At 40.5% G+C, this 22,439-nt stretch overlaps 1 protein-coding gene and 1 pseudogene across 2 annotated transcripts in view; one reads left to right on the plus strand and one right to left on the minus strand.

The window, feature by feature from the left end:
* Window positions 1–22,439, plus strand: part of LOC133544461 (suppressor of tumorigenicity 14 protein homolog) — a 480,364-nt pseudogene that overhangs the window by 438,782 nt on the left and 19,143 nt on the right.
* Window positions 3,916–22,439, minus strand: part of LOC133544462 (semaphorin-3A-like) — a 28,654-nt gene continuing 10,130 nt past the window's right edge. For both annotated transcript variants that reach the window (XM_061889805.1, XM_061889804.1), the window contains exons 8-14: window positions 21,127–21,346; window positions 14,420–14,511; window positions 14,303–14,344; window positions 14,061–14,218; window positions 12,461–12,516; window positions 10,016–10,155; window positions 3,916–7,105 (exon numbers count right to left, since the gene is read on the minus strand). In XM_061889805.1, the coding sequence (XP_061745789.1) occupies window positions 6,602–7,105; window positions 10,016–10,155; window positions 12,461–12,516; window positions 14,061–14,218; window positions 14,303–14,344; window positions 14,420–14,511; window positions 21,127–21,346 (1,212 nt within the window). In that variant the 3' untranslated portion in view covers window positions 3,916–6,601. The remainder of the gene's footprint in view (window positions 7,106–10,015; window positions 10,156–12,460; window positions 12,517–14,060; window positions 14,219–14,302; window positions 14,345–14,419; window positions 14,512–21,126; window positions 21,347–22,439) is intronic.

The raw sequence follows: 22,439 nt of genomic DNA on the forward strand, positions 1-22,439 counted from the left end.
TTCGGCCGCTTGTACCCGTGATCTTATCCTTTCGGTCATGACCCAAAGCTCATGACCATAGGTGAGGATGGGAACGTAGATGGACCGGTAAATTGAGAGCTTTGCCTTCCGGCTCAGCTCCTTCTTCACTACAACGGATCGGTACAACGTCCGCATTACTGAAGACGCCGCACCGATCCGCCTGTCGATCTCACGATCCACTCTTCCCTCACTCGTGAACAAGACTCCTAGGTACTTGAACTCCTCCACTTGGGGCAGGGTCTCCTCCCCAACCCGGAGATGGCATTCCACCCTTTTCCGGGCGAGAACCATGGACTCGGACTTGGAGGTGCTGATTCTCATTCCGGTCGCTTCACACTCGGCTGCAAACCGATCCAGTAAGAGCTGAAGATCCCGGTCAGATGAAGCCATCGGGACCACATCATCTGCAAAAAGCAGAGACCTAATCCTGCGGTCACCAAACCGGAAACCCTCGACGCCTTGACTGCGCCTAAAAATACAGAGTCTAGGTGTCAATCAATTACCACTTCGCTTTAACCTAAAGACAGCACAAGTCCATTCCAGGCAGTTAAGAATAAATAGGTTAGTGTTTTTCATTGTTCTCTTGTGTTATTTCGCTCGCTACAAACCAATACAATTATGTATGTTTCACGCTGATACTGTGTCATTATTGACCACTACTTAAAGGCCTACTGAAATGAGATTTTCTTATTCAAACGGGGATAGCTGGTCCATTCTGTGTCTCATACTTGATCATTTTGTGATATTGCCATATTTTTGCTGAAAGGATTTAGTAGAGAACATCGACGGTAAAGTTCGCAACTTTTGGTCGCTAATAAAAAAGCCTTGCTTGTACCGGAAGTCGCAGACGATGATGTCACAAGTGTGAGGGTTCCTCACGTCCTCACATTGTTTTTAATGGGAGCCTCCAGCAGCAAGAGCTATTCAGACCGAGAAAACGACAATTTCCCCATTTTTTTGAGCGAGAATGAAAGATTCGTGGCTGAGGATATTGATAGTGAAGGACTAGAAAAAATAATAATAATAAATAAAGTTAAAAAATAAAAAAGTCAATTGCATTGGGATGGATTCAGATGTTTTTAGACACATTTACTAGGATACTTCTGGGAAATCCCTTATCTTTATATTGTGTTGCTAGTGTTTTAGTGAAATTAAATAGTACCTGATAGTCGGAGGGGTGTGTCCACGGGTGTCTTTGACGCAAGTCTCTGGGGGAAGTCGACGGCAGCTGCATGGACGGCGCAAGCTCAGCTGATCTCCGGTAAGAGGCGACTTTTTACCACAATTTTCTCACCGAAACCTGCTGGTTGACAAGTGGTCGGGAACCATGTTCGCTTGACCGCTCTGATCCATAGTAAAGCTTCACCTCCGAGAATTTTTAACAAGGAAACACCGTGTTTGTGTGGCTAAAGGCTAAAAGCTTCAACACCTCCATCTTTCTACTTTGACTTCTCCATTATTAATTGAACAAATTGCAAAAGATTCAGCAACACAGATGTCCAGAATACTGTTTAGTTGCGCGATGAAAAGAGACGACTTTTAGCCGCAAATGGTGCTGCGCTAATATGTCTCTTGCAACCCGGGACGTCACGTGCACACGTCATTATTCCGCGACGTTTTCAACAAGAAACTCCGCGGGAAATTTAAAATTTTAATTTAGTAAACTAATCCGGCCGTATTGGCATGTGTTGCAATGTTAATATTTCATCATTGATATATAAACTATCAGACTGCGTGGTCGGTAGTAGTGGGTTTCAGTAGGCCTTTAAGGCTCCAAAATCAGAATGAGAAACATACAATACTTTATTAATCCCACAGGGGAAATTTAATTTTTTTAAATATCGAAAGTAAAGACACGTTACTTGTTGCCTCTTTTTGCACTGCTCTCCAAATCTAAACATTGGAACTATTTAACTGGCCTCAACAAAATTGACAAGATCTTGGGTTTGGGGGAACCTGCTGTCGCGACGAAGCGGTTGTTGCTGGACACACGACGGACTCTTGGGAGAAGGAGGGCCGCGTGCCTGGCGACCCTTTTCTGTCGAGGACTTGAAGATATCCACCTATTTGAAATTATGACAACAGGACATCTGCTGATTGGAGTAAGCGTTGCTCTGGTTTGTCGACAAATTTGAAGTTGCTGGCAGTCTTCAAAGTACCCCAGAGCTGCCACAAATGATTGGAGGATGCGGTAAGAACTGTGGATTACATCGGACTGTCTACCCCGCAGTTTTTGAGGACCAGTAATAGACAATTTTAGAGTGAAAAGCAAATTTTATTTTCACTCGCATTTTAACTTGGATTGTTTCCCTGGCTTGGAGACTCTCCCGAAGATCACTGCAGGAAGACACAAAAAACTCCCTTTTTTGTCTCTCATGGACACACACCTGTTGTTGTGAACTTTGGACTAGCAACGGCAAATACATCAAGGCCGCGAAACAGAGACACACTGGGGGCTTACACACACACACACACACACACATATCCGTAAAAAAATATATACGCCACACATACACCCCCCCGTCCCCCAACCCAACGCCCGCGACGCAAATCCCGTAGGGGTGATGAATGGATGGTCAGCGCCTGAGAGCTGCGACCTACCACCATGACCTTGAACTACCTTCCCTCTGTTGCTAGATATCTCAAGATGTATGTTGTAATATGTATATGTGCTTTGCTATGGAGGTTTTTTCTCACTCCGAACTGGGCCCCCATAGGAGCCCAGTCTGGATTGTAAATTTTTACTCATCCTTCCCCAGCGTTTACATTTTTCCCATCTTTTACGGGGCGCCTTATGGCGACCCATCAGCGTTCTTGTTCTGTAACCCTGTACACTGTTTGTTTGTCTAATCTTCAACAGGTTTGTGCTGAAAACAAAGTTCCGTTGTACTTGTTGCAATGACAATAAAGACATACCTAATTTATTTTGGACAAGCTGCCGGTAATTATTCATAGATCATCTTTTATTTATTTATTTATTTTTAGCTCATTGAGCTAGGACGTCGGTGAATGTACTGAAGCAAAACAGCACAAAGACACGTCATCCAGCCTTCATTTTAGCATCCATCCTCTCACTAACGATCAGCAAATCGCCCCAAACTGACGATGTCATTTTCCCCCCCACAAGTGGCGCTTAATTTTTTTTAAATAGAAAAAAAAAACCTTAAAGATAAAGTTTTAGTGATTTAAAAGTGTTTAAATCTGACGTTAGCGAGCGTAGCATCAGAAACTGTGAGCTAAAATCAAATGATATACCGTATTTGGGGCGGCATAGCTCGGTTGGTAGAGTGGCCGTGCCAGCAACTTGAGGGTTGCAGGTTCGATTCCCGCTTCCACCATCCTAGTCACTGGCCGTTGGGTCCTTGGGCAAGACACCTTACCCACCTGCTCCCAGTGCCACCCACACTGGTTTAAATGTAACTTAGATATTGGGTTTCACTATGTAAAAGCGCTTTGAGTCACTAGAGAAAAGCGCTATATAAATATAATTTAAAAAAAAAAGTCTGAATATTCATAATCCTCTAGCCAGCTATGATGTAATATGAACCATTAGTATCATTTTGTTGATTGTAGCACCCCCATGTGGTCACCTGTGTGTAGGACTACTAGGAACATGTGTCCCAATGCTTCCTTCACATCAATTCACTTACAGGAAAACAATTATTACTAAATTATTGTCATTTTTTTCTTAGTGATACCATCAGTTATGATACTGACAGTCATGCTTGTAAATATTCTTTTACTGCAGTGTACGTCGGCAGGGGAATAGAACACAGTCATCATCCTCTTGCAGTGCAAGCCGTGGCCACTAGAGGGCAGTCTCTCACCACCAGGTAAGCTCACAACATGGAATGTGTACTAATGTAAATATGTGACGATGTTGTTCCAATCAAATCATTTGCATACTTTTTATTCATCACAAACAACATCAGAACATGAGCCAGGCCATGTCGTACCGCTTTGGAATACAAATGACAATAAAATCATAGTCACACTCATAAATATAATAACAATAATATTACAGTTAATGTAGCTAATGTACTATAGTCCAGTACCGTGTTTTGAAGTATCATTGTCCGTGTCAGAAACCATGGAAGGTAAAGTTCCCAATATTTAATGTTCATATTGAATCAGCACCATGCTGAAAAGTACACATCTGAGAAAATAGACGTGAGTTTTTTTTTACTGGAGGTTGGGTTAGGGTTGGTAGCAAGGTGAAGGGTTTTGGTTATTGGAGATTCGGTTTTAGGGCCTGGATTAGTGTTAGGGTTTTAAATGGGGTCAAATGTTTAAGGTCATGATTTGGGCTTGGGTGTTTTGGGCTAGGGTATTAGCTATGAAAGAGAGTCGGGTCATGATTTGGATTAAGACTAGTTTTTGCCACAGTTTTGGAGTAGATTTGTAGCACGAGTTGGTTTTCACTATTGGGGATTCAGGTTTGTATTTGATGTTGTGTTATAGTTCTCGATAGGGTTTTAAGTGGGGTAAGGACTAGAGATGTTAGGGTTGTGATTATTGCTTTGGGGTTCAATCCAGGGTTTGGGTGTTTTGGACTAGGGCTTTGGTTTTGGATGAGGTTAGGGGTCATGATTTGGGTTCAGTTTGCAGTTGGGATTAGGATCGTTAGTGCTTGATTTTTGTATTGTATCTAGAATCTGAAGTTGCTTAGATTTCTGGCAAGGTTAATTGGGAGATTGGGATTCTGGTTTAGAGCTAGGATTAGTGTTGTATTATACAGTAGTCCTGGTTAGTGTTTTAACTGGGGTTAGAGCTAGCGATGTTACTGCTGTGGGGTTCAATGTAGGGTTAGGGTGTTGTGGGCTAGGATTTTGGGTCATGATTTTGGTTAGGGTTAGGATTAGGGATGGTTAGTGTTTTTTAAATGATAAATGGGTTGTACTTGTATAGCGCTTTTCTACCTTCAGGGTACTCAAAGCGCTTTGACACTACTTCCACATTTACCCATTCACACACACATTCACACACTGATGGAGGGAGCTGTCATGCAAGGCGCTAACCAGCACCCATCAGGAGCAAGGGTGAAATGTCTTGCTCAGGACACAACGGACGTGACGAGGTTGGTACTAGGTGGGGATTGAACCAGGGACCCTCGGGTTGCGCACAGTCACTCTACCACTGCGCCACGCCGTCCCTTTTTTTGGGGGTGGGGGGGTTTGAACTAAGGTCAGAAGGGGGTTAAGGTTGTGGTAAGAGTGAAGTTTTGGTTTTTGGGGTTTAGGATTTGGGTTTTGGGTTTATCTCTGGTCTGGTTAGAACTAGGGATGTTAGGGTTGGGGTTAGGGCAGGGGTCGGGAACCTTTTTGGCTGAGAGAGCCATACAAGCCAAATATTTTAAAAAGTATTTCCGTGAGAGCCATACACTTTTTTTTTTTTTTTTTTTAAACTGAATACAACTATATGCGTGCATTTTTAAGAAAGACCAACATTTTTAGAGTATAATAATTCTGTTATTCTGTTTAATAACATTGGTATTCTGAGGCTAGCCAAAAATAAATAAAATACTTTTTACCATTAATGTGACTTCTTGAACAGGTACGGTAGAAACCGGATGGATGGATGAAAATGCACGAGAATGTTTTACATTTTGAACGTTATTTTTGATACTGTGATTACCAGAGGATTTATTCATTACTTACCGTGTTTAGCAATGTCAGCTAAAATGTATCAGAGAGCCAGGTGCAGTCATCAAAAGAGCAACATCTGGCTCTAGAGCCATAGGTTCCCTACCCCTGGGTTAGGGTGTAGGTTGAAGTTTGGCGATTATGGTGAGTGTTATAGTGTTAGTTGTCGAAAACAGTTCTTGTATTACTTGTTTTCCTCTGAATACTAGAGTAATTTGGCAACATGATTTTATTATTTGTACTCTTATTTTGAGCGTGGTCCTAATGCTAACAATCTATTTGTGCTTTTTGCATGTCGACACTGAACACCTCATTTTCACACGAACCATAAACAAGCAGTAGTTTTTTGTAGTGGTTTCATCTGGTGGCACAACATCAAGCAGTCACGTGTGATTTGTTCTTCAAACACCACTGCTTTGCGTCGTGGATTTGGTTTTGTGCCAAAAGGAAGTTGTCAGTGTGTCCCCTGCTGGAAGCGCTACATTTACGCAGTAAGACAAAACAACAACAACAAAGGAAAGACTTGTGAGTACGAAGTAGTCCATCTTTCCGCATGCTTGTGTGTGTGCGCGCACGTCAATTCCAGTTGTGTGACAGTCACGTTCTGGACCACTTGCCCTCCAGTCCTTAGGGGTGAAGTTGATCCAGGATCTTTTAGTGGCATAGAGTTCACACTATAAAGAATGTCACAACAGACTGAAGATCTGGTCAGCTCTTTCCGAGAGTTGTTTTAAACTACCGAAGGAGGAGTGTCTTTTTTTTTACAGTACCTGCGCGTACGTACACTGGACTAGGACACGGTGACAGGATCGTGCAGGATCAACGTAGGACAGCACATGCAAGGAAGTCTGTAGATAAATATACACAATGGCGGAGGTGCTCCGACTCCGAGTTCTATCATCCTCACCGAATGAGTTCTTCTTTGAATTCCTCCAAACTTACTCTCCCGCACTCCGCGGCGTCCGAGGGTTTTGTTTTCCGTCGTGGGTCCGGCGGTTCCTCCCCTTCCTCAACTCCTGAAGGTGCTTCCACTTCTTGTTAGCGGGCCGGACCGAGGGGCCAGGGGTGGCCGGGTGCTTCCCACGAGCGACAACTTTCCTTTCCGTTTGCTCACCGGCGGGATTCCGGCGGGCCCAGACCTGCTCGCAAATCTGGTCTACGGTGCTGAGGTTGGGATGGTCCACGAGCTGCATGAAGTCCCGATACCAAAGCTTGGGGTTAACCGACTGGGGGGCCCCTGAGCTGCGAGGTTCCGCTCGGGAAGGGGCCGCGGAGGGCAGGTTGGCGGAGGCGGACTGGATGACGTCTAATGTGATGCCCAGCATGGTCTGGGTGAAGCCGTGTTCCATGGCGTGGCACTGGTACACGCCCATGTCCCTTCTTAGCACGCGCCGAATCAGAAGGCCTCTGTCCATCTGCAGGATGCGGTCGTCCAGACGCACCTTCACATCGGAACATGGAGCAACTTTTAAGACGTTTTCCATCGAGGATAAAGTTTCACGACAAACTAATTCAATTTAACACCTTCTGTAGCACAACGAGAAATCCTCAGTTTTGTTCTTGGGGACCAGAAAGAAACTTCAAGGTGACTTAATACCTGGCATGTCATGACCTTAGTCCTTACACTAAGTCTCTCTGTGGAATCGGGCTATATTGTCCTTGAGTGGTCTTGAATTCATGCTGTCATTAAGTGTTTTAGTTGTCTTAAAGTCATGCAGTCATTTGCAGGTGGAGTTCGCTTAAAGTCATGCTGTCATTAAGCGGTCCAGTTGCCTTGAAGTCATGATTCTTTGGGTAGTCTAGCTGGCTTAAAGGCCTACTGAAACCCACTACTACCGACCACGCAGTCTGATAGTTTATATATCAATGATGAAATATTAACATTGCAACACATGCCAATACGGCCTTTTTAGTTTACTAAATTGCAATTTTAAATTTCCCGCGAAGTGTCGTGTTGAAAATGTCGCGGTATGATGACGCGTGCGTTTGACGTCTCGGGTTGTAGCCGACATTATTTTCCAGCCCGATCCAAGCTATAAGTAGTCTGCTTTAATCACTTAATTACGCAGTATTCTGGACATCTGTGTTGCTGAATCTTTTGCAATTTGTTCAATTAATAATGAAGAAGTCAAAGTAGAAAGATGGAGGTGGGAAGCTTTTAACCTTTAGCCACACAAACACAGCCCGTGTTTCCTTGTTTAAAATTCCCGAATGTGAAGCTTTACTATGGATCAGAGCGGTCAAGCGAACATGGATCCCGACCAAATGTCACCTGGCAGTTTTTGGTGAGAAAATTGTGGTGTTACCGGAGACACCAGCAGAGCTTTGTCCTGCTGCAGCACGTGACTTCCCTCAAGAGACTCTGGCATCAACACACCTGTGGCCACACCCCTCCGACTTTAGGTAATGTATAATCTCACTAAAACAATAGGCAGATAAGGGATTTTCCAGAATTATCCTTGGAAATGTGTTGAATAACATCTGAATCGATCTCACTGCAATCGCCTTTTTTTTAAAAACTTTTTATTTATTTTTATTTTTTCTTTCTAATCCTTCACTCTAAATTTCCTCATCCACAAATCATTCATCCTCGCTCAAATTAATGGGGAAATTGTCGCTTTCTCGGTCCGAATAGCTCTAGCTACTGCTGGCTGTGATTGTAAACAATGTGAGGATGTGAGGAGCCCTACAACTCGTGACGTCACGCGCTCATCGTCTGCTACTTCCGGTAAAGGCAAGGCTTTTTTATTAGCGACCAAAAGTTGCAAACTTTATCGTGGATGTTCTCTACTAAATCCTTTCAGCAAAAATATGGCAATATCGCAAAATGATCAAGTATGACATATAGAATAGACCTGCCATCCCCGTTTAAATAAGAAAATCTCATTTCAGTAGGCCTTTAAAGTCATACAGTCGTTAAGCAGTTTAGCTCTCGAGAAGTCAAGAAGTCATTGGGCGGTCTAGTTGTCATAAAGTCATGCAGTCTTTCGCTGGTTTAGTTAGCTTTAAAGTCATGCTGTCATTAGGTGGTCCAGTTGCCTTGAAGTCATGCAGTCATTGGTTGGTCTACCTGTCTTAAAGTCACACAATCATTGGGCGGTCTAGCGGTCTTATTGTCACACAGTCATTGGGAAGTCTGGCTGTCTTAAAGTCACACAGTCATTGGGCGGTCTAGCTGTCTTATTGTCACACAGTCATTGGCAAGTCTGGCTGTCTTAAAGTCACACAGTCATTGGGCAGTCTAGCTGTCTTATTGTCACACAGTCATTGGGAAGTCTGGCTGTCTTAAAGTCACACAGTCATTGGGCGGTCTAGCTGTCTTATTGTCACACAGTCATTGGCAAGTCTGGCTGTCTTAAAGTCACACAGTCATTGGGCGGTCTAGCTGTCTTATTGTCACACAGTCATTGGGAAGTCTGGCTGTCTTAAAGTCACACAGTCGTTGGGCAGTCTAGCTGTCTTAGTCATGCAGTCATTGGGAAGTCTGGCTGTCTTAAAGTCACACAGTCATTGGGCGGTCTAGCTGTCTTATTGTCACACAGTCATTGGGAAGTCTGGCTGTCTTAAAGTCACACAGTCATTGGGCAGTCTAGCTGTCTTAGTCATGCAGTCATTGGGAAGTCTGGCTGTCTTAAAGTCACACAGTCATTGGGCGGTCTAGCTGTCTTATTGTCACACAGTCATTGGGAAGTCTGGCTGTCTTAAAGTCACACAGTCATTGGGCAGTCTAGCTGTCTTAGTCATGCAGTCATTGGGAAGTCTGGCTGTCTTAAAGTCACACAGTCATTGGGCGGTCTAGCTGTCTTATTGTCACACAGTCATTGGGAAGTCTGGCTGTCTTAAAGTCACACAGTCATTGGGCAGTCTAGCTGTCTTAGTCATGCAGTCATTGGGAAGTCTGGCTGTCTTAAAGTCACACAGTCATTGGGCGGTCTAGCTGTCTTATTGTCACACAGTCATTAGGAAGTCTGGCTGTCTTAAAGGCACACAGTCATTGGGCAGTCTAGCTGTCTTAGCCATGCAGTCATTGAACAGTATAGCTGTCTTAGTCATGCAGTCATTGGGTGGTCAAGCTGTCCTAAAGTCATGCAGTCATTGGGCCATTTAGCTGTCCTAAAGTTGCAGTCTTTGGACGGTCTAGTTGTCTTAAAATCATGCTTTTTCTTCATGCAAACATTTATTAGTCTATAAAAAGGCAGCATTCAGGTTGTGATGTCACTCAGTCTTGGTGCAGTCATTGGTCGGTCTCCATGCTGCACTTTGCAAACGTTGGTCAGTCCACGTACAAATCATGACATACCCTATTTTTATTGGTCATTCTACATGTGGCTCATTGCACTTTGACCCCTCACCTCCTCTCTTGGTTTATCTCGCTGCCTGTGGAAGGTCCAGGTGACTCGGGCCTGCAGGGACTTGGGGATGCACTCCAGGAAGGAGCTGCTTCCTTCCACGCCGTACACTTTCTTCTCAGCCACGTGGTGCTTGTGGTGGTCTGCATAGATCAGGGCACGACTTCAGTTACACAGACACTAATACTGCACATTTAGGTCAGCTCCTTCTTTCTGTAGGTTCTTTCTTTTGAAGGGCGGTGTTCTAGAAGGATGGAGGTCACCAAGGGTCATGTGGGTGAAAATTTGGCATTTTGCAAGACGGTCAGAGTGAGGCTTTGTTTTTTCTACTCTGGAATACTTCTTAGTTATTATTATTTCAAGCAAACTATTTAGCATTTGTAACACTGTAAATGTACTTTTGTATGTAATCTTGTGGTGATACCACCATTGGTCGTTTATAAATGCCCATTAATGTATATTTTAATAACTTCTTTTATTTGGGGTTACAATAAAGATACAACGGATGTCTGAAAGTGAACAATGAGTTATTATTATTATCATAAGGGCTGTCAAAATGAACCAGTTAACTAGGGGTGTAACAATACACAAAAATTTCGGTTCGGTACGTACCTCAGTTTAGAGGTCACGGTTCGGTTCATTTTCGGTACAGTAAGAAAACAACAAAATATACATTTTTTGGTTATTTATTTACCAAATTTGTAAACAATGGCTTTATCCTTTTAACATTGGGAACACTATAATCATTCTGCCCACATTAATCCACATTAAACTGCCTCAAGTTGTTGCTTAGATCAAATAAAATGACAAAACCTTTCTTCTACATATAAAAAGTGCAACATTTAACAGTTTCAAGTCAACTCATCATGCTTAATTTATTACAGCATTTGGGAAGCCTGTAGTTGACTTTTATTGTGTAAATGTTATATTTTTATCAACATGTGATACCAGGAACCCTGCCATTCAAAACTAGGCTGCTACATTACTAATGATTCATGTAACTATAGCTGAAAAAATAGTACAATAGCAATAGGAGAGACTATTCATCCCTGAACACCATGGAGTTCAATGAAATAACAGACGGACAGGGCTTTGCTGCCCCTAACACGCACGCACGCACGCACACACACACACACCAAAATGAGCAAACGTTACGCTGAAAGCTAATTAGCCTTCACTTCAAGCCAGAACTGTGAGCAAGCTGAGCTGCAGTTGTAAGTTTCTAGAAGGTCAACGGGCTCATAGTGATGTTTGTAATAGTTGTGACTGGGAAGTGTTTTTGATAATTTGGGGAGAGTACGCTGCTCCCCTGCTCCCTGCTAAACCACCTATCTGCTCGACGCTGAAGCATTGGCTACAACATGCGCTCTGAATACGCACTGCTGATTGGCTTTGTATGTAACCAATCAGATGGTTGTGTTGGTGGGTCAATGCTGGGTGCTCAGACAGAGGCATAAAGCAGAGCAGCTTGTGAAGACTTTAGCTTACAAATTCGTTCGGTATTACACCCGGGTGGCCAACCGAAACCCCCACACCGAAACGGTTCAATACAAATACACGTAGCGTTACACCCTACAGTTAACGCATGCGATTATTCACAAAACATGATGGCATTAATCATAAACACTTAGAAGAATCATGCTATTTATTTTGTACCTACACACTTTTTTACCTTCAGTGATGAGATCAACAACACATCAGTGCAAGAATGAGTGAGGAGACTCGCTGGTGATTTTACATTTCTAAACACATGCTGAAAGACCTTTTAGGTCAAACTTGTACAAATAAATGACATGCCTTCTACTAAAACATTTACAACTGGGTGACATTCCGGCAATAAAACTGTATTGGTGTACAAATATTGGGCTCTCAAGCCAATTTTAATCAAGCAAGCAAGTCCTGTGATCAATCCAAATTCTAAATATGATTAATCTGATTTTAAAAAAATAATCATTTGACAGCCCTAATTATTATATATTATTAATTTTAACCCAATTAGATTTAAATCTGAAGCCTGAATACACATTTATTTAAATTATTTTTTCATGCCATAGTTAAATAAAATCTAAGATAATTAAATAATTTAGAAGTACTTGTGAAATAATAAAAAATAATTGTTTTATTTACTTATTTATTTTATATCCAATTTGAATATTCAATATACAGGTGAAACTCAAAAAATTTGAATATCGTGCAAAGATGGGTGAAATTAATATGACATAGGCTCAAAACATGCGACTTCTTTTAATAACATTTGAAAGAATTTGACTTAGATTATGGGACCTTGAACTGAAAATGTGGGCTTTTCAAAAACTGGAAGCAAAAACTGCACGATATTTAATTTTTTTGTGTTCATCTGTATCTTAAATTCATGCAATACTTGCCTATTTCATAACACTGAAACACATGAGCATTATTTAGATATCATGCTGTTGTTGATTAATTTACCTCCAGAGCACAAAGTGTTGGGGTCTCCGTTCCTCACATCCTGGCGACGGAATCGTCTACAGTAAGAAAAGTCAGTGTCTTAAAAAGTATAGAAGTAGAACAGGGGGTCCAAATTACGGCCCATAAGGAATCTGACTGCAGGAAGATTATAATTCATTTAAAAAGTCAGGCCTAAGACCAAGTATCATGCTTTGAATTTAGACAAAAATCAGCATTTACTTATTTGACCCAAATCAAATAAACTTACCGTAAAATATTCGAACCAACACAAAATGCCAACACATAACACAATATAACACGATTTGTGAATGTATTAAAAACAATTAAGAATTACACCCATTCATTACAAAGCATGATAGGAAAAATGCAAAACACTCTCTCCACACTTATATGACCCAATTCAAATAACCTTCCTCCGTCATAGTGCAAAAAAAAAAAAAAAAAAAAAAATATGTATATATATATATATATATATATATATATATATATATATATATTTGAACCAACACAAAATGCCAACAAATCAACAAATAACACAATATCACACGATTTGTGGATATATTTGAAAAAAAATCAGAATTACACCCATTTAAATCCATTACAAAGCATGATGGCAAAAATGCCAAACACTCTCTCCACACTTATATGACCCAATGCAAAAAACCTTCCCTAGTCATGGTGCAAAAAAAAGAAAATAAATTCAAACCAACACAAAATGCCTATACATAACACCATGTGTGGATATTATAAAAAAATCAGGACTACACCCATTTAAATCCATTACAAAGCATGATGAGGGAAAAATGCAAAACACTCCACACTTCTATAATTCAATGAAAACAACCTTCCCTAGTCATGGTGCAAAAAAACATTCGAACCATCACATAACACAATATAACACGATTTGTGGATATTATTTAAAAAAAAAGATTCACACTCATATCCATTACAATGCATGATGGGTAAAAATGCAAAACTCTCTCCACACTTCCTCGACCCAATTCAAACAACCTTCCCTAGTCATGGTGCAAAAAAATATATTCGAACCAACACAAAATGCCAACACAAAATGCCAACACAACACAATATAACACGATCTGTGGATATTATTAAAAAAAACAGAATTACAGTAATTTGAATCTATTACAAAGCATGATGGGAAAATTGCAAAACACTCTCCACACTTCTATGACCCAACGCAAACAGCCTTCCCTAGTCACGGAGCCCAACATTTTTTTTGAACCAACACACTATAACACGATTTGTGGTTATTATTGAAAAAAATCAGATTTACTCCCATTTTAAATCCATTACAATGCATGATGGGGAAAAATGAAAAAAACTCTCTCCACACTTCTATGACCCAATGCAAACAACCTTCCCTAGTCATGGTGCAAAAAATAAATATTCGAACCAACACAACGAAATAACACGATTTGTGGATATTATTTGAAAAAAAAATCTGAATTACATCCATTACGAAGCATGATGGGTAAAATGCAAATCTCTGTCCATACTTCTCCATGTTTGATACATTTTTGCTGCTTGATATTTGGGACTGATTCCAAAAGGTGAAGGAGTTAGCGGGGAAAAAAAATACCTCTTGGTGTTGGGCAAGTAGCGGGTGCAGGACGTGCCGTCCCAGGCGCAGTAAGGGTCCCTGGCCAGGCAGCACTCGGCGCACGCCTTCCCGTACACGCTGCAGCGGTGGAGGGGCACCTGGGCGATGCCCGCGTTGGAGCCCACGTACAGTTGTTGCTACGGCGACCAGAGCGGAAAGGCACACTTGAGACGGGATATTTGGTTTTACGACGAACATTTGGCGGCGAAGGTGAAACCGACCCGTTTGGAGGAGATCTGCATGTCGGTGACGGACGCAGCATCCTGAACACACACACACACAATCCTGACTTATTTCATAATCATATGATTTTACATCGTGAACATTCATTTTCTTACCTTGAACACCTCCAGCTCTTCTAGCAGAAGTTCCTCCATGTTCTTCCAACTCTCCTTGGGAACGTTGATCACCTTCAGTACCGTTCCTTTGTCTACCGAGAAAAGACCCAGTTTTATACTTTATAAAACTAGAACTGAGCTATTTTCTTAATCACCCTTTTAAATTTGCATCCCCGTAATTTTCGGACTATATAAGGTGCACTTAAAATCCTTCTATTTTCTCAAAAATGTATGTATTAATTTTATTTGGTACCTCAATTAATCAATGTTTATCTATATAGCCCTAAATCACAAGTGCCTCAAAGGTCTGCACAAGCCACAACGACATCCTCTGTTCAGAGCCCACAAAAGGGCAAGGAAAAACTCACAACCCAGTGGGACGTCAATGTAGATGACTATGAGAAACCTTGGAGAGGACCGCAGATGTGGGTGACCCCCCTAGGGGACAGGGTCACCTAGAGCCATGGTGTAATAAATGTGACCAGCAGATGGCAGTCACACATAAGAGATACGTGTGGACTGCAGGTTGACACCTATTCAGTAAATGACGGTAGCAAGTACCCGTAAGCAAGCAACACCAAAACTTTGATGTATCATTGACGATACACGGCACTCGAAAATGTGTCAAAATGTTTTAGTACGACTTTGGTAAGCAATGTTAAATTGTCAGAGCATTACAGCTAGCGTAGTCAGACGTACTGTGCTTCAACATACGGGTATTATTATGGTGTGTATAAAGACCCAAAAATAGATAGAATAGAATAAAAAGTACTTTATTGATCCGTGGGGGAAATTCAGCACCACGGTTTGTTCACAATACACAATAGTAATAATAAATAATATATAGCATATATTATATATATAATATATGAATAGTATAAATATATTCTACATATATTCTACATTTAAGTGCAGTCAAGGAACATATGCATTATACAGTCTGATGGCTGTCGGTAGGAAGGACCTCCTGTGTCGTTCCGTGTTGCATTTAGGGAGTCTGAGCCTTCCACTGAACGTGCTCTTTCTCTACGCAAGGTCCGAGTGTAGTGGGTGGGAGGTGTTGTCCATAATGGCTAGGAGTTTTGCTAGACTTCTCCTCTCTGACACCACCGCCAGAGAGTCTAGCTCCACTCTCACCACGTTACTGGCCTTCTCTACCAACTTCTCCAGTCTGTTTGTGTCCCTCACTCTCAGCCCGCTGCCTCAGCAAGCCACGGCGTACAAGAAGGCGCCCCCCACCACCGATTTATAGAACATCTTCAACATCTTTGAAGGATCCTAGCCTCCTGAGGAAATAGAGGCGGCTCTGTCCCTTCTTGTAGAAGGCCTCAGCGTGTTTTGACCCATTCAGCTTGTTGTCCATGTGTACACCGAGGTATTTATAATCCTCTACCATGTGTCACCTATTAGAAGACATATCTGGTGTTTTGTTTCGCAATATTAAGAAAAAACAATTTGTCTTACCTATTGGTACTGGCTGATGTGTATTTGGGATCTGCATACGTTCTTAAAATCTGCATGTGTTTACCATAATAGTCCGCGCCGTAGTCAATAAATTATGCTAGAGAGTACCCGTAAGCAGGCAACACCAAAAATGTGATGTTTCATTGACACACCGCACTTGAAAATGTGTCAAAATATTTTAGTACAACTTTGGTAAGCTATGTTAAATTGTCGGAGCATTATGGCTGGCGTAGTCAGACGTACTGTGCTTCAACATGTTTTTGGGATCTTTATAAGTCCTGAAAATGTGCACGTGTCCACCATAGTAGTTTGCTAATAAGCTAATTTGTTTTCTCTATCGTCTTATTGGTAGCGTACACTTCTAGCTTATATATGTCAGTAGACTCGCTATGCAAGCGCTAAAAACTAGCAGTACAACAAAAATGACGGTGAGAAGACACTGTGGAAGTGAAGGCATGTAAATAAAGGGTGCATACTTAAGAGACGGTCAGAAAGCGACATAAAGACGGACATTTTGACCAAAGAACCAGCATGACATGTTATGTAGACCACAAGGAAGTCTTTTATATACTTAAAAATAATATGACCCCTTTTAATACGGTGCACCATATGGTCAGAAAAATACAGTATTTGTAATAAAAGACTTACTATCATAGTTAAATGTACTATAAAGTAACCCGTACTGCCTCAAGTAAACATCTGTTAAGGTAAAATACCATTTTGTGATTAATCTTCGTTTATACAAAAGTAATGCAATCTTTTTTTATTAGATTCATTACATCCGTTAACTTTGAAAGGCCTTAATAAAATATGTATTTTTTTTTAACTTTTTTTTAAGAGTAAGAAGTAAAATAGTAATGATATATGTATATATATTTGTATGTATATATGTATTTGTATGTATATATAATGTGTCTGCATATATATATATATATATATATATATGTGTATGTATATATATATATATATATATATATATATATATATATGTGTGTATGTATATATATATATATATATATATATATATATACATGTATGTATGTATATATATATATATATATATATATATATAGATATATATATATATATATATATATATATATATATATATACATGTATGTATGTATATATATGTATATGTATGTGTGGGAAAAGTTTACTTCATCTCTACAGCACTGTTTCATGAGGGGTTCCCTCAAATCTCCTGACGATTGAGGGAACCTCTCATGAAACAGTTCTGTAGAGATGAAGAAGTCTTGTGGTTTTTCCCACACATACATATTGCGCTCTACCACGGTTTCCTGCACTATTCGCTGGATAATCCAATTAAGACATATATATATATATATATGTATATGTATATATATATATATATATATATATATATATATATATATATATATATATATATTATATATATGTATGTATATATGTATATATATATATATATATATATATATATATATATATATATATACCCTTCCATCACACAAGACCTACTGACCCAAGCACTAAACTTCGCCTCGGACTACGACTCAATCACAGGCAACGAAAGAAACATCATCATCCACGCAATGAACTCCATACTCATCCGCAACAGTACACCATGGCAAAAAAAGAACAATTCAACATTTGACGTTACTATGGGGAGTTTTGACGGAGCAGAAACGTGTGAACTCGTTGGGAGTTTCCTCCTCTCCCAGCTTGCTAGCCTCAACCTGAACCTTGGTATTTACCGCGCTGGCGACACCAAAAGGGAATAAGCGGTAGAAAATGGATGGATGGATGGACGGATAGATGGATGGATGGATGGACGGACTGGCAGTGTGCCGCGCCTCGCCAAGGAGCAGCGAGAACACCAAGAAGTGCATATGCCAAATCTTCAAAGTAAACGGCCTACGGAACACGATTGAAGCCAACAAGCAAACCGTCAACTTCCTTGACGTCACTTTCAACCTGAGAAATAACAGCTACCAACCATTAACGAAACCCAACACAACACTCCAATACGTGCACCATGACAGCAACCACCCACCCACCACCACGAAAAGAATACCTACCGGAATTGATAAAAGGCTATCGATGCTGTCATCTAGCAAAGCTGAATTCGACCAAGCAACCCCCCCGTACCAGAAAGCACTTGATGAAAGCGGATACAACTTCACCCTCACCTATGAACCCACTCCAGGAAACCAACCAAAAAAGAGCAGAAAACGAAACAACATCATCTGGTACAATCCGCCATTCAGCAAAAACGTCTTAACCAATATCGGCCACAAGTTCCTCACTCTGATCGACAAACACTTCCCCAAAGGCAACACCCTAAGAAAAATATTCAACAAGAACAACATTAAATTGAGCTACAGCTGTATGAATAACATACAACAAATCATTTCAAACCACAACAAAGCAATTGCAAAAGGACTGCCCACCCCCAGACTAAACGACTCTGAAACCAATAAGGAATGTAACTGTCGCAAGAAACCTGATTGCCCTCTCAACGCAGGGTGTTTACAGACATCAGTCGTTTACCAAGCAAAGGTAACACGCAAGGACATTAAAACATCCGACACGTACGTAGGATTAACCGAAGGAGCGTTCAAAACAAGATGGAATAACCCCAACGCCTCCTTTAGAAACCAGACTTTGCGGAATTCTACAGAACCCAGCAAACACATTTGGAACCTCAAAGACAATAATGTTGAATATTCAATAACATGGCAAATTCATGCATCCAGCACACCTTACAACAGTGGTAATAAAAGATGCAACCTATGCTTAAAAGAGAAACTGTTTATTATATATCATCCAGATCTATCATCCCTCAACAAGCGCAGTGAAATCATTTCAACATGCTGCCACAGACGGAAACACCTCCTAGGTAACACATGAGCCAATCACCACACCCTACACCTGCCTGTACCCACCCACTCTGTGCTCTATATAAACCATTGTATGTGAATGCTTCCATTAAAATCTCCTGATGATTGAGGGAACCCCTCATGAAACAGTTCTGTAGAGATGAAGTACTCTTGTGATTTTTCACACACCTACATATACATATACATATATATATATATATATATATATATATATATATATATATATATATATATATATATATATATATATATATATATATATGTATGTATGTGTATTAGGCGTGTAACGGTACGTGTAGTTGTATTGAACCGTTTCGGTACGGTACGAGGGTGTATCGAACAAGTTTGTAAACTAAAGTTTTAACACGCACAATGAGCAGTGAGCACCCAGCATTGTCTCGCCCACACAACCATCTGATTGGTTACATACAAAGCCAATCAGCAGTGCGTATTCAGAGCGATGCAACAGCCAATCAGCAGTGCGTATTCAGAGCGATGTAACAGCCAATCAGCAGTGCGTATTCAGAGCACATGTTGTCAGTGCTCCGGCGTCGAGATGAGCAGATATGTGTTTAGTAGGTGAGCAGCTGACATCATACACTCCCCAAATTATAAAAAAAACACTTCCCAGTCACAACTATTACAAACATCACTATGAGCCCGTTGACATTCTAGAAACTTAAACTGCAGCTCAGCTCTAGTAGTTCTGGGTTGAGGTGAACGCTATCTAGCTTTTAGCGTTAGGTTAGCTCATTTTGCAGTGTGTGCGTGAGTGTGTGTGTGTGTGTGTGTGTGTGTGTGTGTGTGTGTGTAATAAAAGTCAACTACAGGCTTCCCAAATGCTGTAATAAATTAAGCATGATGAGTTGACTTGAAACTGTTTAATGTTGCACTTTTTATATGTAGAAGAAAGGTTTTGTCATTTTATTTAATCAAAGCAACAACTTGAGGCAGTTTAATGTTGATTAACGTGGGTAGAATTAATATAGTGTTCCCAATGTTAAAAGGATAGACATTGTTTACAAATTTGGTAAATAAATAACCCAAAAATGTATATTTTGTTGTTTTCTTACTGTACCGAAAATGAACCGAACCGTGACCTCTAAACCGAGGTACGTACCGAACCAAAATTTTTGTGTACCGTTACACCCCTAATGTGTATGTATGTATGTATGTATGCATAAACATATGTATATATGTGTGTGTGTGTGTTTGTATGTACATACGTGTATGTATATGTATATATGCTTATATGTATATGTATACATATATATGTGTGTGTGTGTATGTGTATACATATATATACATATATATATATGTGTATGTGTGTATGTCTGTATATACTATATGTAGCTAAATTTTTTAAGATCTATGTAGCTAAATTTTTTAAGATCAATGCGGCCCTCAAGTCAAAACATTTGGACACTGCTGCTTTAAGGTTTATACAGTCCTAACAAATGTACTAATGTGCCTAACTTGCATCCAGAATCTGGATTTTGCTAAAATGAATTGTGTAGCTTGAAGTAATTCCGATACACTTGACACAATCTGGATCAGGATCCTATTTGCATTACAAAACATGTACAAATTGCTTGTGGTTTTGTCATCAAAGTTGGACAAAGTCCACATTTTGTTGATTCAGGTCTGACATCTGGAACCATGCAGTTTTTATGGCAGTAGACCAAAAACATAAGCTTAAGGGTTTGGACTTGGTTTAGATAAGGGGTCTCAAACATGCGGCCCGCACCTTGATATGACAATTTAATGCTAGTGCACCCCACGATATTAATATGAACGGCGCTCGACAGCGTCATACTTGCCAACGCTCCCAATTTTCCCAGGAAACCCCTGAAATTCAGGGGACCCATCCTCTAGAATTCCTGTCGATTTTCTCCCTACCAACAATATTTAGGGGGTGCCATGATGACACTGTCTTTAGCGCCACCTACATCCTGCACTAACAGCGTGCAAGCCCAGGTTTATGTCGTACCTCGCTATGTAAGACGCACGTGAGTTATTACAAGACATATTTGATCAACAGCTACACAGGTCACACTGAGGGTGGCCGTAAAAATACTTTAACACTGTTACAAATATGTGCCACACTGTGAACCCACACCAAACAAGAATGACAAACACATTTTGGGAGAACATCCGCACCGTAACACAACATAAACACAACAGAACAAATACCCAGAATCCCATGCAGCCCTAACTCTTCCAGGCTACAATATACACCCCCGCGGCCCAGCCTCACCCAGTTTATGCATCCAGTGGCCCTCAGGTAAATTGAGTTTGAGACCCCTGGTTTAGATGAAAGCCATAGAATTAAGATTAAATATAAGTAAAACTGTATCCTACCTGTTCCGATAAACATGACGTCATACTGCCCGTCGGCGGCGTTGACTCTGTCCACGGTGATCTGCGTGAAGCTGTAGTCCACGTTGGTCCTGACGAAGACGGGCCGTCTGGTCATGGGATAGACCGGGTTGTACATCAGAGGGTGGTGTCGCGCGAACTGGATCACGTCATCCGGGAAGCCTTTGGTGGACTCGAAGCTGCCAAAGGTCTTGCTGGGACACTGAAGGATCCATCAAACACACGATGTAGATTACTTTTCACCAAACATGATCATCTCCCTCTCTTGCTTGCTCTACTTTTAAAGTGGCTGGAAAACAGTCAGGGTGAAAACCCCCCCTCAAAAAACAGGCTTTGCTACACATCTTAAAATAGAGCGTTTTCTAAGGCTGATTGTATGAAGTGTGGCCAATATTTTGTGTGTGTGTGTGTGTGTGTGTGTGTGTGTGTGTGTGTGTGTGTGTGTGTGTGTGTGTGTGTGTGTGTGTGTGTGTGTGTGTGTGTGTGTCTGTGTCTGTGTGTGTGTGCGTGTGCGTGTGTGCGTGCGTGTTTGCATATAAATTTATTTTAACATATATGTATATATTTATTTATATATAAATGTATATATTTGTTGTTAATATATACTGTATTTATATATTTTTATATATATATATATTATGTATATATGTGTGTGCGTGTATATATACTATTTATGAGTATATATTTATGTATTTATATGTATGTATGTATGTGTATATAATTTTTGTAATGGTAAATTTCGGTTCGGTACGTACCCCGGTTTAGAGGTCACGGTTCAGTTCATTTTTGGTACAGTAAGAAAACAACAAAATATAGTTTTTTTGGTTATTTATTCACCAAATTTGCAAAATCTTCAACCAAAAATATTTTTCCTTGTGGAATATTTGATGTGAAGTAATAGGAACCTTGGATAGGTCAATAATTCATAAGAACATTGATTTTGATTCAATATTATGTTTTGAGCAATGACAGTTTGAAAGAAAAAAAAACATTGCAACTTTTTCTAAATTACATTTAACCTTCAAACTTTTTTACTTCACTTTTGTTATGTTTTTGTTTATTTTAATAGTATTTTTGGAATGTGCCGTGGGCCTTTAAAACATTAGCTGTGGGCCGCAAATGGCACACTTTTGACACCCCTGCTAGAGATAATAAAAAATAAAATCTGATAAATCTATGGGTAAAAAGCAGAGCCTGGCTACGCATGCACGTTTTTCATAACTCTCTCGCTCTCTGCCCCTCCCTCACGAATGCTGCTGCTCCACGCACTATTTGTTTTTTAACCCCTTCTTAAC

This window comes from Nerophis ophidion, linkage group LG27 (genome assembly GCF_033978795.1).
Source record: "Nerophis ophidion isolate RoL-2023_Sa linkage group LG27, RoL_Noph_v1.0, whole genome shotgun sequence".
Classification (NCBI taxonomy): Eukaryota; Metazoa; Chordata; class Actinopteri; order Syngnathiformes; family Syngnathidae; genus Nerophis; species Nerophis ophidion.